Source organism: Oncorhynchus mykiss, chromosome 16, assembly GCF_013265735.2.
Source record: "Oncorhynchus mykiss isolate Arlee chromosome 16, USDA_OmykA_1.1, whole genome shotgun sequence".
Taxonomy (NCBI): Eukaryota; Metazoa; Chordata; class Actinopteri; order Salmoniformes; family Salmonidae; genus Oncorhynchus; species Oncorhynchus mykiss.
Genome location: NC_048580.1, coordinates 29,986,440 through 30,004,623, shown reverse-complemented (window position 1 = coordinate 30,004,623; position 18,184 = coordinate 29,986,440). Strand labels below are relative to the sequence as shown.

At 41.7% G+C, this 18,184-nt stretch overlaps 1 protein-coding gene across 2 annotated transcripts in view; it reads left to right on the top strand.

The window, feature by feature from the left end:
• The window catches only part of LOC110492868 (cadherin-23), a 588,267-nt gene that overhangs the window by 539,249 nt on the left and 30,834 nt on the right, over positions 1-18,184 (top strand). For both annotated transcript variants that reach the window (XM_036946709.1, XM_021567341.2), the window contains 13 exons: positions 1,613-1,782; positions 2,633-2,770; positions 5,419-5,538; positions 6,702-6,879; positions 7,302-7,513; positions 7,754-7,948; positions 8,160-8,273; positions 9,234-9,363; positions 9,565-9,828; positions 9,948-10,109; positions 10,467-10,723; positions 10,869-10,966; positions 14,925-15,125. In XM_036946709.1, coding sequence (XP_036802604.1) covers positions 1,613-1,782; positions 2,633-2,770; positions 5,419-5,538; positions 6,702-6,879; positions 7,302-7,513; positions 7,754-7,948; positions 8,160-8,273; positions 9,234-9,363; positions 9,565-9,828; positions 9,948-10,109; positions 10,467-10,723; positions 10,869-10,966; positions 14,925-15,125 — 2,239 coding nt within the window. The remainder of the gene's footprint in view (positions 1-1,612; positions 1,783-2,632; positions 2,771-5,418; positions 5,539-6,701; positions 6,880-7,301; positions 7,514-7,753; positions 7,949-8,159; positions 8,274-9,233; positions 9,364-9,564; positions 9,829-9,947; positions 10,110-10,466; positions 10,724-10,868; positions 10,967-14,924; positions 15,126-18,184) is intronic.

Genomic DNA, 18,184 nt, shown 5'->3' with positions numbered 1-18,184 from the left:
GAATTAATAGAAAAGTAAAACACTTCATAATAAAAGTAATAATAGATACACAATGTGTAAGGGGTATCAGTATGAGGTGATGTGCAAGATTACGAGGTAATTGAGGTAGATATGTACATATAACTAGGAATAAAAAGATAGATAGTAAACAGTACCAGCAGCATACTGTATGTGATGAGTCAAAAATGTTGGTACAAAAAGGGTCAATGCAGGTAGTCCGGGTAGCTATTTGGTTAACTATTTAACTAACTATTTAGCAGTCTTATGGCTGTTCAGGGTCCTGTTGGTTCCAGGCATGGTGTATTGGTACCGCTTGGTAGAGGTTGTTGTCCTGGCACCACACTGCCATGTCTCTGACCACCTCCCTTTAGGCTGTCTCATCGTTGACAGTGATCAGGCCTACCACTGTCGTGTTATTGGCAATCTTAATGACGATATTGGAGTAGTATGCGGCGATGCATTCACGGGTAAACAGGGAGTACAGGAGGGGGGCATGCACCCCTGAGGTGCCCCTGTGTTGAGGGTCAGCATGACGGATATGTTGTTGACGATCCAGTTGCAGAGGGAGGTGTTCATCCCAGGGTTAGTAATGAGCTTGGACGGCACTATGGTGTTGAATGCTGAGCTGTAATCAATTAATATAATTTTAATTTATGTGTTCCTTTTGTCCAAGTGGGAAAGGAAAGTGTGGAGTGCAATATAATTTGCGTGATCTGTGGGTCTTTTGGGGTGGTATGCGAATTGGAGTGGGTCCAGGGTGTCTGGGATGATGGTGTTGATGTGAGCCATGACCAGCCTTTCAAAGCATTTCATGGCTACAGATGTGAGTGCTACGGGGTGATAGTAATTTAGACAGGTTACCTTGGCGTTCTTGGGCACATGGATTAGAGTAGTCTGTTTGAAACATGTACAGTAGATATTACAGACTGGGTCAGGGATAGGGTTAGGGTTAGCTGGTCTGTTAGACTCATTTCACTGGGCAGCTCACGGCTGAGTTGCCCTCTGTAATCCGTGATAGTTTGTAAACCCTGTCATGTCCCGACGAGTGTCACAGCCGTTGTGGTAGGATTCGATCTTAGTCCTGTATTGATGCTTTGCCTGTTTGATGGTTCATCAGAGGGCATAGCGGAATTTCTTATAAGCGTTCGGGTTAGTGTCCCGCTCCTTGAAAGTGGCAGCTCGAGCCTTTAGCTCAATGTGGATGTTGCCTGTAGTTGAACAGGTGACATGCTGGTAGAAATGAGGTAAAATGGATTTCAGTTTTCCTGAATTAAAATAATCAGCCACTAGGAGTGCCACCTCTTAAGAGGTTAACAAAGAGACACACACCACGCCCTTGAGTTTCCCCGACGCTGCTGTTCTGTCCTGCCGATGCATAGAAAAACTAGTTAGTTGTATATTATCCATGTCCTTGTTCAGCCAAGTTTCTGAGAAACATAGGATATTGCAGTTCTTCAGGTCCCGCTAATAGTAATGTCTCGAACACACCCACACCCACACACACACATAATGGAGCCCAAGCCTGTAATGAGCCTTTATAAGCAAACATCATTCATTCTATTAGTATATTTATGATGAGAAATGTTGTGGTAACCATTGTGTTGTTGTGCAGGTAAGATCATAGCCTACCGGACGGTGGACTTTGAGCAGGTGCAGTGGCTGAACTTCACAGTGAGAGCCCAGGACCACGGCAGTCCACCCAAAGTGGCTGAGCTTCCTGTCTACCTGCGTATAGTAGATGTCAATGATAACAACCCTATCTTTACACAACCCTCTTACCAGGTACCAAAAATACTGGTTCATAACATACACTGCAAAATGCTTCACCATTAGTAGTACTCTCTTGATATAATTTCTATTGTGATGGTCTGAGTTTCAGCACTCGTCTTGTTTTTGTTGTTGCCACTGTTTACTGTGACTGCCCCATCCCCTTTTTTGTCCTCTTTTTGTTTTCTGTAAAATATATTGTAACATGTATTTGTGAAATGAATGTTGATTTAATTTGATTAGTCAAGACATCAAAGTGACATTTGTATTTGTATTTATTATGGATCCCATTAGATACTGCCAAGGCAGCAGCTAATCTTCCTGGGGTCCAGCAAAATTAAGACAATTTTTTAAAAACATTTACAACAGATTTTACAACATATTAAGTGTGTGCCCGCAGGCTCCTACTCTACTAACACATGTCTGTGTTGCTTCCCAGTCCCTGCTTTTCCATAAGGTGTATTTTTATCTGTTTTTTTTCCATCAAATTTTACTGCTTGCATGAGTTACTTGATGTGGAATAGAGTTCCATGTAGTCATGGCTCTATGTAGCACTGTGCGCCTCCCATAGTCTGTTCTGGACTTGGGGACTGTGAAGAGACCTCTGTTGGCATGTCTTGTGGAGTTTGCGTGGGTGTCCGAGCTGTGTGCCAGTAATTCAAACATGTCAATACTTCTCACAAATACAAGTAGTGATGAAGTCAATCTCTCTTCCACTTTGAGGCAGGAGAGATTGACAAGCATAATATTAATTTAACTCTCTGTGTACATCCAAAGGCCAGCCTTGCTGCCCTGTTCTGAGCCAATTACATCAAGGTGTTCAGTTTGTGTGTGTGTCTGTGTGTATGCTGATGTCCCTTTGCAGAAGCCAGTGTTTGAGGATGTTGACTTGGGCACGGTCATAGTGAGAGTCAGAGCCACAGATGCAGACTCTGGCCTCTTCTCTGTCATCGAGTACAGCCTAGTAGATGGAGAGGGCAAGTTTGGCATCACTCCCTCCACTGTGAGTTCTAAAACACACACACACTCTGTAGTGCATGAAGTGGACTTCACTTTTTTTCTTCACGTATCAATGCACTTCACAAATTGTTGCTGACACTCATTTTTCAGTGATAGTACTGTTTATATTTAGGAGCCTGAACTTTTAAGCCAATATTCTATAAGAAGTACCAGTACTCAAACAGTAGAGTGCTGTTACTCAGTACCGGTGTGCACCTGTCCAATCCAAGCACTGCACTTACGTACAAACACACATACATACACACACACAAACACAGACACACATACACACACACAAAACACTCTCCTCTCTTTCATTTTCACTCTCTCTTGTACTCTTTCTCTTTCAAAGAAAATGAACTAACTCATCTAAGTTGACGTATTACACAACTAATGAAGGAGGAGTTCAGAAGGCTAAAAATAACTGTTTGTCTGTACACACTGAAGATATCATTGGGAGGCGATAAATAATAATAACGGAGTGGCTATACATACCAATGGAGGTTTGTGACTTGAACATTTAGGAGGATGGGAGATCCACGATATAGGCATGGAATGCACAGAGATGACAAAGCGTGTTTCAAAAATCGTCAAAACGAATAACTTTAAACTAAAGCATTTAATAAAGACTCCCGAGTGGCGCAGCGGTCTGAGGCATAGCATTTCAGTGCTAGTGGCACTATAGACCCTGGTTCGATTCCAGGCTGTATCACAACAGGCCGTGATTTGGCGTCCCATAGGGTCGTCCGGGTTAGGGTGTGGCCGGGGTAGGCCGTCATTGTAAATAATAATTTGTTCTTAACTGACTTGCCTAGTTAAATAAAAAAATACATGTATAGTACAATATTATGGGGAATGAGAGGGCTACTTACAGAGTGTTGGGAATGGATCAGTGATTGAATGAGGGTATGACGCATGAGTTGAGGTGTTCGGAGGCTTGACTTCAGTGCAGGACAGGGGTTGAGATGTTCATATTAAATATAATTTATTTTGGGATATCACTTGAAAGTATTCATTAAAACGCTGGTCTGAGCTGGTGGAACCTTGATGGTAAAAACAATAACACATATAGTTAGGCTTCAGTGCAGGACAGGCTCATCATGGATGAATGGTGTTGGAGAAGAGCTCAACTCTTCCACTGAGGGCAAGACAGGATTTGACTGAGAAGACAAAAAACAATGACACAATACACTACACAGTTAGAAAAAGGAGCTAATAATGAGTTAGTCCAAGCAAGGAGTAAAAACATTGATGTGTAATAATATGATTGTGTTTGTGTGTGTGATTGACTCTACAGTACAATATCAACAAAATCAATATCAACAATATAAAAAATAAAACAATTAGAAACTCCTCTTTCTCTTTCTCTCTCTTCAGACTAGTAATGAGATAAAATTGATAGGGGTACTCACAGTGCTTGGAGAGGAAACATTCAACGTGCCAGTGGATGAGTGGGCACATGAGACGTGGCTATAGTTCATATCAGGAGAGAGTTAACAATGGTAGCGGAGTGGAGTGGTGATCACCATTCCATTACAGGTGCAGTAGGTTTGGGCAATGAGTTTCTCCATGAAGTTAAATTAAATCTCATAATTCACAAAGTCAAACAGACTGTGCATCTCGCCCACTTGACACATCAAAGTAGCCCAAGAAACGTTCCTGAATAAAATCATCCACATACCTGACGATAACTGACAACTGCAAGCAGACTGGTGGCACCATACAATATGTGGCATAACTATGGCACCCGGCGATGCAAAACGATCTCTCCCATTGTCAGACTCTTTTTACCAGTCCGGAAACACGCTCAGCTCACTAGAACGTTCGGCTGCCCATAGGTGGCATGTGTCAAAACAACAACTGAATGTCTGACAGTCTGACAATGCATGATGGTCGTTAGAATGGTATTGGTTTGAGGATATTGTACGTGTGTGTGACATCTGTTTGAACGAGTGTATTAGACCCACCCCCCCACACACACACCTGCATACACACACAACCGACCTGTCTATACCTATGTACTGCATGTAACCACACAGACTTGGATGAAATATCTTATCTGAGTCCGTGTGGTTCCTCCTTCTCAACCAAATATGTGGCACAACCTCTTCCAGGTCCTAATAGGCCTACTTATAATCATATGGTTATTATGTGCTAAAAGAGAAAGGATGTCCTTGTTATTAGGCCAATTATAAGGTATAGATTCACAACGTCACCTATCTGCAGGCAATACAATGGTGGTGAGCACAGCAACAGGGAGCCAGGGAAACATGCAGTTTACCAAATCCACTGCTTTAATCTTGAAATATAACTGTGACTTAATTTTTAAAAAATCAACTTTATTCTCAATATAAAATGTCACGTTTATTCTCTAAATATTGCCACTTTATTCTCTAAATATTGCCACTTTATTCTCTAAATATTGCCACTTTATTCTAAAAATGTAATTCAGACTTTATTTTCAAAATATTCCCACTATTCTCAGTGTTGACAATTTAAAATAAACTTTTCCAAATACCACCACCATCACTGTTTATTTAATTTTTTAACTTCACTTGCCCCTAATACTCTTCCGTAGTTTACTACACCTCCTGGCCCGTTCACTGTACTTTATTTTAATAATAACATTTCTCCTCCTCCTTCTCTTCTCAGGGTGACATCTACATTCTGTCTCCACTGGACAGAGAGACTAAAGACCACTTCACCCTGACAGCCATCGCTAGGGACAACCCTGGCGGCAGCCCCAACAACCGACGAGAGAACTCTGTTCAGGTGGGATTCATACTGTAGTAGAACATAAGTAAACTTATCTGAATGCACTGACAGTAAGTCACTCTGGATAAGAGTGTCTGTTAAATGACTAAAATGTGAATGTAAATGTACACTACCATTCAAAAGTTTGGGGTCACTTAGAAATGTCCTTGTTTTTGAAAGAAAAGCATTTTTTTTTGTCCATTAAAATAAGATCAAATTGATCAGAAATGCAGTGTAGACATTGTTAATGTTGTAAATGACTATTGTAGCTGGAAACGGCAGGTCTTTTATGAAATATCTACATAGACGTACAGAGGCCGATTATCAGCAACCATCACTCCTGTGTTCCAATGGCACGTTGTGTTAGCTAATCCAAGATTATAATTTTAAAAGGCTAATTTATCATTAGAAACCCCCTTTCCAATTATGTTAGCACAGCTGAAAATTGTTGTGCTGATTAAAGAAGCAATACAACTGGCCTTCTTTACGCTAGTTGAGTATCTGGAGCATCAGCATTTGTGGGTTCGATTACAGGCTCAAAATGGCCAGAAACAAATAACTTTCTTCTGAAACTCGTCAGTCTATTCTTGTTCTGAGAAATATTCCATGCGAGAAATTGCCAAGAAACTGAAGATCTCATACAACGCTGTGTACTCTCCCTTCACAGAATAGTGCAAACTGTCTCTAACCAGAATAGAAAGAGGAGTGGGAGGCCCCGGAGTACAACTGAGCAAGAGGACAAGTATATTAGAGTGTCTAGTTTGAGAAACAGACACCTCACAAGTCCTCAACTGGCAGCTTCATTAAATAGTACCCGCAAAACACCAGTCTCAACGTCAACAGTGAAGAGGCGACTCCGGGATGCTGGCCTTCTAGGCAGAGTTCCTATGTCCAGTGTCTGTGTTCTTTTTCCCATCTTAATCTTTTCTTTTTATTGGCCAGTCTGAGATATGGCTTTTTCTTTGCAACTCTGCCTAGAAGGCCAGCATCCATCCAACATTTCTAAGTGACCCCAAACTTTTGAACGGTAGTGTACATTCAAAATATATCACAGCATTGGTAGTATGTTTATTATGATCCCTGTGGGGCCTGACACCACAACATTGGTATTGCTTGTGCCAGCCACACTCTTACTAACTGATCTACACAGGACCACATCATATTTTTTTCGTCTCTCTCAGGTCTTGGTGACCGTTCTGGATGTGAATGACTTCCGTCCGCGTTTCTCAGAGCGGGCCTTTGAGACCAGTGTATTTGAGAATGAGCCCAGTGGGACGTCTGTGATCACACTGACTGCCACTGACTTGGACGAGGGGCAGAACGGCCTGCTCTCTTACAGCATGCAGGGCCCGGGGGCAGGTTGGAGCCCTACACACACACTCGCACAAACCACACACACACACACACACACACACACACACACACACACACACACACACACACACACACACACACACACACACACACACACACACACACACACACACACACACACACACACACACACACACACACACACACACACACACACACACACACACACACACACACTGAGAGGCTTTTGTTCCAGCCCAGCATTAACACCTCTAATTCAACATATTATGATCTTCATGAACAATTGATTAGTTGAATCAAGTGTGTTAGTGCTGGGCTGGAACAAAATCCTGTATGCCCACTGTTTAACATTTACATGTTTGGTCTCAATTTCTCCCTGCCTCTGATTAACTGTTGGTTACATTCTCTCACTATTTTCTCTCTCTCCCTCTCTATGGTGTTGTCAGATGCCTTCTCTCTGGATGCTGACACAGGTCTGGTGCGTTCTCTCCGTCTGCTGCAGTCCTTTGAGCACTTTAACTTGACGGTGGTGGCTACAGACCAGGGAAGACCACCCCTCTGGGGCACCGCCACCTTACACATCATCATCATAGACGTCAACGACAACAGGCCCATGTTCGTCAGGCCCACCAACGGCACCATCATGCACATCATGGAGGTGTGTGTGTGTGTGTGTGTGTGTGTGTGTGTGTGTGTGTGTGTGTGTGTGTGTGTGTGTGTGTGTGTGTGTGTGTGTGTGTGTGTGTGTGTTGGTGGCACTACAGTATGGTGTTTGTTAGTGGTCCCTAGCAGTGTGTTGCTCCACTACACACACACATTGCTACTGTAAAATTCTCTGCAGTTGCATACAAACAGAATATCTAAAATCTCAATAATGTGTCTGTCCTCCCCCTTGTAGGAGCAGCCCCCAGGCCTGCTGGTGTATGAGGTGTTTGCGACAGATGGGGATGAAGGGGTGAATGGAGAGGTGCGCTATGCCTTCCTCCAGACAGGAGCTGGGAACAGAGACTGGGATAACTTCCACATTGATGCTATTACAGGAGTCATCACCACCGCCATCAAACTGGACCGAGAGAAGCAAGCCCTGCACAGTGTGAGTGGAGTGACTAGGCCCAATTCTAACTTGAGATATGCACTTGTAGCTAGCGACAACTTGAATCATACGTGTACCTTCATGTCAATGGGAGATATGCATTCAAGTTTAATGTAGGCCTGCCGGATTTCATGTCAGGATTCAGCCCAGACAGGAATGTGTGTATGTGTATTGTTTATGTCTGACTTAAGGACTGTGTTCTGTCCCTCAGCTGATTGTTGTGGCCTATGACCTGGGTCAGCCCGTGCCTTATGAGACCACCCAGCCCTTACAGGTTGCGCTGTTGGACATTGATGACAACGAGCCTGTCTTCTTTAAGCCCCCGGTGAGTGGAGGAGAGTTAGGGAGCTGGGCGGTGTCTCATGCAAGGAAGATGTCAGTCTGGGCGGTGTCTCATGCATGGAAGATTCCCGCCAGTCTGCCCTAATTCAGACTCATCTTATTGCAATGAAACATATCCCTGGACTCCTCAGCTATAAGTATAACTCTGGGTTTATACCTTACCATTTGATACCTTACCATAATATTTTTTCTATACCAAGTATTTTTATGTTTCTTTTGTGTGATCAAACCACCTTTTTAAATCTCTAGATATTTGATGTTTGTCTGTGATTAGGGTTGTGTTTTATTTGGTAGTTTTTTGTACTGTGTTTGTATATTAGTCAATAGCTTTCTTTATACCTAGCGCTAACATACGTCCTTTGTCCTGATCTTGTCCACATTCTGATTGTGCCCACAATTTCAGAAAAATGCCAACAGATGGTATTACAATGTGTCTCATATCTGTCCATTGTGTCCGCGTTCTGGCCACATGTTACTGATCCCTCCCTGTATGCAAATTCTTTGACAGCTGTTATTTCAAAATAGTATTTATTTATTCTAAGACCCAAATTGATGCCATATGTAAATGGTGCCACCTGTCAATGATTTTAGAAGGCAGGATTATGATGTTTTAAATGGTTTCACTGTCCAGGACACTTCTAAGACATCCAGATACAAAGCGTGCCTGACTACCTCCGGAGGTGGTCTGGAAGATATGATCACAATCGGATCACAATGCGTCTTTTAATCTTCTACACCTGTCTGAAAATGTGGGCATAATCTGAAAATGGAAATGATCAGGACAGAAGATGCATGTTAGAACCAAGTATAAACAAGGCTAATGTCTCTGTTTCATATGTGTGACGATTTTGTCTTACATCTGGGCCATGTATCTCTGTGTGTGTGTGTGTGCTCATCTATCTGTCTGTGTGTCTGTGTGTCTGTCTGTCTGTCTGACTCTCAGCGAGGCAGCCTGCCGTACCAGACTCTGTCTGTGGCAGAGCACTCTACTCCAGGGACAGTAGTGGGTAACGTGACAGGAGCTGTGGACGCAGATGAAGGCTCAAACGCTGTAGTCTACTTCTTCATAGCAGGTCTGTGGAGAGGACAACACAACACTACGCTACACACACAGACACAAATAAACACACTGATTCATCCATACCGGACAATCCAGAAATATCAGTCCATTAGTACTAATACGGAATAATTAAATATATTTTTGGTTGCTGCATGTTGGTGCTGCTGTCTATTGAATATGAACATAACACTGATTTCCAATCGTGCCCTTATAGGGGGAGATACTGAAGATAACTTTGGCCTGAGCCCAGGGGGCGTACTGAAGGTGAAGAAGGATCTGGATCGTGAGGACATCTCAGTGTACTCCATCATCATCAAGGCCTCCAGCCACAGAAACTGGGCTCCTGCTAGGGGTCAAAGGTCAGCCTGGGGAAGAGAACTTGACCCCAGCCGTGACCCAACCCTGCAGGAGATCAGAATCTACCTGGAGGACATCAACGACCAGCCACCACGCTTCACCAAGCTAGAGTACACTACAGGTACAGTACATAAACTGTGGGAGGGGTAAATGTGTGTGTGTGTGTGTTGAGGTTGTGTGTCTATGTGCATTCTCTGACTTTTATTCCCCCTCTCTCTTCTCTCTCTTTCTCTCTCTCAGGTGTGGCTGCTGATGCCAAGGTAGGCTCAGATCTGATTCGGGTACAGGCCATAGACAACGATGTAGGGAACAACAGTCTGGTGCTGTACCATGTCCTGTCCATCCGCTACATTAAGCTCCAGTCCAATGACACTGAGGACATAGGAAACAGCTTCATCATAGGTCAGTCACTGCCTACTGCCAAGCATGACTATTATCTCCTCTGTGTTTGTATAGTATCCCTTGTTAATCCTTGATAACCAATGTTGGAATCAATTCAATTTCATTTCAGAATTGAGGAGATTAATTTAATTGAAAAGGAATTGGCCCCTGGCATGTTGTTAACCTTCGCTGCCTATTGTTCCTTGATAACCAAGGTTGGGATCAATTCTATTTCAATCAAGGTGATGAATTGACTAAATCATTTAAATGGAATTGGGCTCCAACAATGTTGATAACCTATAGGGGATATATGTTTCAATTCTAAATATTGATTTGAATCACAGTGAAATTGACCCTGAACCTGTTGATAACCCTTAGGAGAGACAGATGGGATCATCCGTACCTATGACCTGTTCACGGCTTACGACCCAGGCTACTTCGTGGTGGAGGTGTTGGCACGGGACCTGGCGGGCCACAGTGACATCGCCATGGTGGGCATCTACATCCTTCGGGACGACCAGCGGGTGAAGATCGTCATCAACGAGATACCAGAGCGGGTACGACAGTTCCAGGAGGAGTTTATCAACCTGCTGTCCAACATCACCGGAGCCATAGTCAACACGGACGATGTGCAGGTAGGTAAGGGTGTGAGGGATGTGTGAGTGTGTGTGCATGTGTGTGCAGGTGTGTGCGTGTGTGCATGCATGTGTATAAAATTACGTATGAAATGTGTATCTCCCATAACACTCTTTGTCATTCTCTTCTTCTGTTTCTGCTCAGTTCCACGTGGACAAGAAGGGCAGAGTGAACTTTGCCCAGACAGATGTGCTCATACACGTGGTCAACAAGCACACCAACCGCATCCTGGATGTGGAAAAGTCAGTTGCTGCCTGGCAGTATAGTTTATTATCATGTTATTACCTATAGAAATATAATTACTAGAACGGACAGTCCCCATTCCCATATTTAGTGTAGGTTCTAAATGAACCAAGTAAAAACTCACAGACGATTAGTAATGCTCAAACCAAGTCTATTCACCCACTGGGTCATATAGCTGCATAAGACAAAAACATGTTTCCAAACAAAGACAAAACACCCTGATTTAGTCATATCACAGTTTACCTATTTGCTTATGGTTTTGCCTACACCCAGTGACATGCTTTTTAAATTATATGAACAAAAAATAATAAATTTCATTAGGAATGGCAAGCAAGACAAAATTAAAAGGGCCTAGTTATATAACCAATATGAATTTGGAGGGCAGAAATGATTACATATTAAAGCATTAGACCTCTCACTAAAGGTATCAGTCATACAAAGTTGTACTTAAATCCAAACTGGTTCTCTAGTAGATTGTTGGGAATGTGTCACCCCATGTTCAAGAATGGCCTTTTTCACTTTATTCAGATTACAACTGCTCACTTTCGGTTGTTTGAAAAGGAAATATTCTCCAAAATATAGTTATTTTTCAAACAAGCCTTAGAAAGTTGGTTGCAATTTCAGTTTAATCCATCTGAAAAGACAAAACAAATAATACAACAAATATTGTGGTTAAACTCAAATATACTAATTGATAAAAAAAAAAACATTTTTCGATGAAATGTTTAAAAAAATTACAATTTTGTGAACTATATCATAAATAGGACTGGTGGAGTTATGTCACACATTCAGCTAACACAGACATATGGAAATGTCTGCTCTACCCAAAATACAACCAACTAATTGCATCATTGTCTGTCGGCCCTACATAAATGGTTAAAGAAAAGTGTGATCAATAAAAACATATACCAATTTCATTTTAAGGACCAAAAAATTGACAGCTGTGCCATATAAATTGCAAAATAGTTGGGAAAAATTGCAAAATAGTTGGGAAGAGATTTTCGATGTACCCATTCCATGGCACATGGTTTATGAATTGACACGCAAAACAACGCCAGATTCAAAACTTCACATTTTTCAATTTAAATTACTACACAAAATTCTTGCAAACAATAGAATGTTATATATATATGGGGGATACAATCTTCCCAGCTCTGCCGATATTGCTGTGAGGAAGCAGAGTCATTAGATAATGTATTTTGGTACTGTCTATATGTAGCTCGTTTTTGGTCACAGGTCCAGGAATGGCTGAAGAATTGCGACATTTGCCTAGAACTAACGCTGCAGATAGCAATATTGTGTGATTTGAAAAGCCATAGTCAATCAATCAATAATATAATAATTATTTTAGCAAACATTTTTCTCTTTAATTTACAATCTGTAGAAGCTTTGAAATAGGAAGGTTCATTACTTTTGTGAAGCATCACAGCACATTTGAAAAATATATGGCAAATCCAAAATGGATGGTGTTAAGAGATAGATGGGAGGGGTTGAATGGAGCTGAAGAGTGGGGCAAATAACAAGATAACCAATGTAAAACATACGGGGTTTGTAAAATGTATATAGGTTGGAAGGAAGGACTAAAAACAAACTAAATCTAACTATGGTAAAATAGATTGTGTCTGTAAAATGTGTATAATATGTATAAACTGAAGGTAGAAGCCTACGTGTCATTGTATATTAGTTTACTCCAATTGGGGAAGGGTGGTAAGGTTTGCGGGGAATGATACAGGTATATTAAAAATAAAAAATAAATTAAAAAGTATGTACAGTGGGGTAAAAAAGTATTTAGTCAGCCACCAATTGTGCAAGTTCTCCCACTTAAAAAGATGAGAGAGGCCTGTAATATTCATCATAGGTACACTTCCGCTATGAGAGACAAAATGAGAAAAGAAAATAAAGAAAATGAATTTATTTGCAAATTATGGTGGAAAATAAGCATTTGGTCAATAACAAAAGTTTATCTCAATACTTTGTTATATACCCTTTGTTGGCAATGACAGAGGTTAAATGTTTTCTGTGAGTCTTCACAAGGTTTTCACACACTGTTGCTGGTATTTTGGCCCATTCCTCCATGCATATTTCCTCTAGAGCAGTGATGTTTTGGGGCTGTTGCTGGGCAACACGGACTATCAACTCCCTCCAAAGATTTTCTATGGGGTTGAGATCTGGAGACTGGCTAGGCCACACCAGGACCTTGAAATGCTTCTTACGAAGCCACTCCTTCGTTGCCCGGGCGGTGTGTTTGGGATCATTGTCATGCTGAAAGACCCAGCCACGTTTAATCTTCAATGCCCTTGCTGATGGAAGGGGATTTTCACTCAAAATCTCACGATACATGGCCTCATTCATTCTTTCCTTTACACGGATCAGTCGTCCTGGTCCCTTTGCAGAAAAAGAGCCCCAAAGCATGATGTTTCCACCCCCATGCTTCACAGTAGGTATGGTGTTCTTTGGATGCAACTCAGCATTCTTTGTCCTCCAAACACGACGAGTTGAGTTTTTACCAAAACGTTCTATTTTGGTTTCATCTGACCATATGACTTTCTCCCAATCTTCTTTTGGATCATCCAAATGCTCTCTAGCAAACTTCAGACGGGCCTGGACATGTACTGGCTTAAGCAGGGGGACACGTCTGGCACTGCAGGATTTGAGTCCCTGGCGGCGTAGTGTGTTACTGATGGTAGGCTTTGTTACTTTGGTCCCAGCTGTCTGCAGGTCATTCACTAGGTCCCCCCGTGTGGTTCTGGGATTTTTGCTCACCGTTCTTGTGATCATTTTGACCCCACGGGGTGAGATCTTGTGTGGAGTCCCAGATTGAGGGAGATTATCAGTGGTCTTGTATGTCTTCCATTTCCTAACAATTGCTCCCACAGTTGATTTCTTCAAACCAAGCTGCTTACCTATTGCAGATTCAGTCTTCCCAGCCTGGTGCAGGTCTACAATTTTGTTTCTGGTGTACTTTGACAGCTCTTTGGTCTTGGCCATAGTGGAGTTTGGAGTGTGACTGTTTGAGGTTGTGGACAGGTGTCTTTTATACTGATAACAAGTTCAAACAGGTGCCATTAATACAGGTAACAAGTGGAGGACAGAGGAGCCTCTTAAAGAAGAAGTTACAGGTCTGTGAGAGCCAGAAATCTTGCTTGTTTGTAGATGACCAAATACTTATTTTCCACCATAATTTGCAAATTAATTAATTAAAAATCCTACAATGTGATTTTCTGGATTTTTACTTCTAATTTTTTCTGTCATAGTTGAAGTGTACCTATGTTGAAAATGACAGGCCTCTCTCATCTTTTTAAGTGTGAGAACTTGCACAATTGGTGGCTGACTAAATACTTTTTTGCCCCACTGTATGTGTATATATTTTTACCAAAAAAAGACATGGGGGATTGGAAATGTTGCAGACAATTACATTGATGGAAGAAACAATCTTTTCGCAATATTAAGCTGATCCACCCTTAATAAAAATACAAATAAATATGTACAATAAAAATAAATAAAATATATGTTTCCACCAGCCCCAGTATATATATTCCATTTGGGTGTGTTGTCCTCCTTCCCTCTATACATTACATCTTTATTCCTAGGCAGGAAGTCAAGTGATGCGGCCAGTAAACTGTTCCTTAATGTGACCTGACCTCGACCCCATTCCTCACTAAACCACCTCTCTCCAACCATATCAGTGACTGCAACAATGTGATTGCCTTTCCTTTACACAGTACATTCCAAGCTTAATTGCCACACCATAAACATTCCTCCTACAGATAACCATTAACTTCTGGTGTAGAAACCAGACTATGGCACTCATTATTTCAAGTTTAGGAGTCAGAACCCATCATAGTAATTATATTTCTATGTCATTACATTGTTACTACACAAAAAACATGTTGTATAAGTATACTCCTCTTTGTGCTGAGCCCATTGTCTCCCCTTCCCTGGTCTTGTGATGGACAGGGTGATTCAGATGATTGATGAGAACAAGGAACAGCTGAAGAACCTTTTCAGGAATTACAACATCCTGGATGTCCAGCCTGCCGTCAGCGGGAGAGCACCTGATGACCTCACTACGCTACAGATGGCCATCATTATCTTAGCTGTGTTGCTCTTCTTGGCAGCCATGTCATTCATCTTCATGAACTGGTACTATCGCACAGTGTAAGAGCCTCCCACTGTAATTCAAATCAAATTCTATTTGTCACATGTCACAATTAATGTAGAATTTACAGTGAAATGCTAGCTAACAAGCCCTTCCCAACAATGCAGAGTTAAAGAAAAAAATTACAATTGTAACGCAAGAGGAATCAAATAAAATACACAAGATTGGCGCTACAGTTGAAGTCTAAAGTTTACTTACCCTTAGGTTGGAGTCATTAAAACTCGTTTTTCAACCACTCAACAAATTTCTTGTTAACAATAGTTTAGGCATGTCGGTTAGGACATCTACTTTGTGGATGACACCAGTAATTGTTCCAATAACAGACAGATTATTTCATTTATAATTCACTGTGTCACAATTCCAGTGGGTCAGAAATTGACACCAAATAAAATTTTATTGGTCATGCACACATGGTTAGCAGATGTTAATGCGAGTGTAGTGAAATGCTTGTGCTTCTAGTTCCGACCGTGGAGTAATATCTAACAAATAATCTAACAATTTCACAACGACTACCTTATACACACACAAGTGTAAAGGAATGAATAAGAATATGTACATTAAATATATGGATGAGCGATGGCCGAACGGCATAGGCAAGATGCAGTAGATGGTATAGAGTACAGTATATAAATATGAGATGAGTCATGTAGGATATGTAAACATTATGTAAAGTGGCATTGATTAAAGTGACTTGTGATATATTTTTTACATCCAATTTTTAAAGTAGTTAGAGATTTGGGTCAGTATGTTATTAGCAGCTTCTCAATGTTAGTGATAGCTGTCTAACAGTCTGATGGCCTTGAGATAGAAGCTGTTTTTCAGTCTCTCTGTCCCAGCTTTGATGCACCTGTACTGACCTCGCATTCTGGATGATAGCGGGGTGAACAGGCAGTTGCTCGGGTGGTTGTTGTCCTTGATGATCGGTTTGGCCTTCTTGTGACATCGGGTGGTGTAGGTGTCCTGGAGGGCAGGTAGTTTGCCCCGGTGATGCGTTGTGCAGACCTCACTACCCTCTGGAGAGCCTTACGGTTGTGGGCTATAAACAGCTTGGAAAATTCCATAAAATGATGTCATGGCTTTAGAAGAATCTGATAGGCTAATTGACATCAATTGAGTCAATTGGAGGTGTACCTGTGGATGTATTTCAATGCCTACCATCAAACTCTTTGCTTAACATCATGAGAACATCTAAAGAAATCAGCCAAGATGTAGACCTCCACAATTTCCAAACACCTGAAGGTACCACGTTCATCTGTACAAACAATAGTATGCAAGTATAAACACCATGGGACCACGCAGCCATCATACTGCATGTGCAAATCAATCCCAGAACAACAGCAAAGGATCTTGTAAAGATGCTGGAGGAGACAGGTACATAAGTACCTATATCCACAGTAAAACGAGTCCTACTCGTTTGGCCATAATGACCATCGTTATGTTTGGAGAAAAAAGGGGGACGTTTGCAAGCCCGAAGAACACCATCCCAACTGTGAAGTACGGGGGTGGCAGAATCATGTTGTCAGGGTGCTTTGCTGCAGGAGGGACTGGTGCACCTCACAAAATAGATTGCATCATGAGAAGGGGAAATTATGTGGATAGATTGAAGCAACATCTCAAGACATCACCAAGTTAAAGCTTGGTCGCAAATGGGTCTTCCAAATGGACAATGACCCCAAGCATACGTCCAAAGTTGTGGCAAAATGGCTTAAGGACAACAAAGTCAAGCTATTGGAGTGGCCATCACAAAGGCCTGACCTCAATCCCATAGAAAATTTGTGGGCAGAACTGAAAAGGCGTGTGTGAGCAAGGAGGCCTTACAAACTTGACTCCGTTACACCAGCTCGGTCAGGAGGAACGGGCCAAAATTCAACCAATTTATTGTGGGAAGCTTATGGAAGGCTACCCAAAATGTTTGACCCAAGTTAAACAATTTAAAGGCAATGCTACCAAATACTAATTGGGCATATGTAAACTTCTGACCCACTGGGAATGTGATGAAAGAAATAAAAGCTGAAATAAATCATTCTCTCTACTATTATTCTGACATTTCACATTCTTGAAATAAAGTGGTGATCCTAACTGACCCAAGACAGTGAATTTTTACCCGGATTAAATGTCAGAAATTGTGAAAAACTGAGTTTAAATGTATTTGGCTAAAATGTATGTAAACTTCCGACTTCAACTGTATATACAGGGATTACCAGTACAAATCAATGTGCAGAGGTATGAAGTATTTGATGTAGATACTGTATGTACATGACTGCAGGGTTAAGTGTCTAGTCATCAGGATAAATAATAAGGGTAAAATAAATAACAAAGAAGCAGCAGCAATTGTTGAGTGTAAAAGTGTGTGTGTGTGTGTAATATGTATGTATGTGTGTTTGTGTTGTGTTGGTCTGCGTGTGTGTGTGTGTAATGTGTGTGTGGGCGTATGTAGTGTGCATGAATGTGTGTGGCTTTTGTGTGGGAGTGTCAATGTATATGGTTTGTATAGTCTAGTGAGTGTACGTAGGGTCAGCGCAAGATAGTCAATTAATGGTACCCAAACTATCTAGGAGTCTGGTAGTCTTATCGCTTGGAGGTAGAAGGTGTCTTGGAGCCCGTTGTTCCGAGAGCCGATGCTCCGGTACAGTTTTCCAGACGGTAGCAGAATGAACAGTCTATGGCTTGGGTGGCTGGAGTTTTTAGCAATTTTTGGGGACTTCTTCTGACACCGCCTGATATAGAGGTCCTGGATTGCATTGAGCTCGGCCCCAGTGATATACTGGGCTGTTCACACCACCCTCTGTCACCCTTTCACCCTCATTGTCAAACATAGCATACTGATCCACTTTAACTTATACAATCCAATAAGCTTACTCATACTTAACCACTTCGTTTTACAATATGTTCTTGTGTATCAAAGTATAGATTGCTCTTTCAGTTCATCTCTATGGTCCTGGTCAGTTCCTGGATGGGAGACCAGATGCTGCTGGAAGTGGTGTTGGAGGGCCAGTAGGAGGCACTCTTTCCTCTGTTCTAAAAAAAATATATCCCAATGCCCCAGGGCAGTGATTGG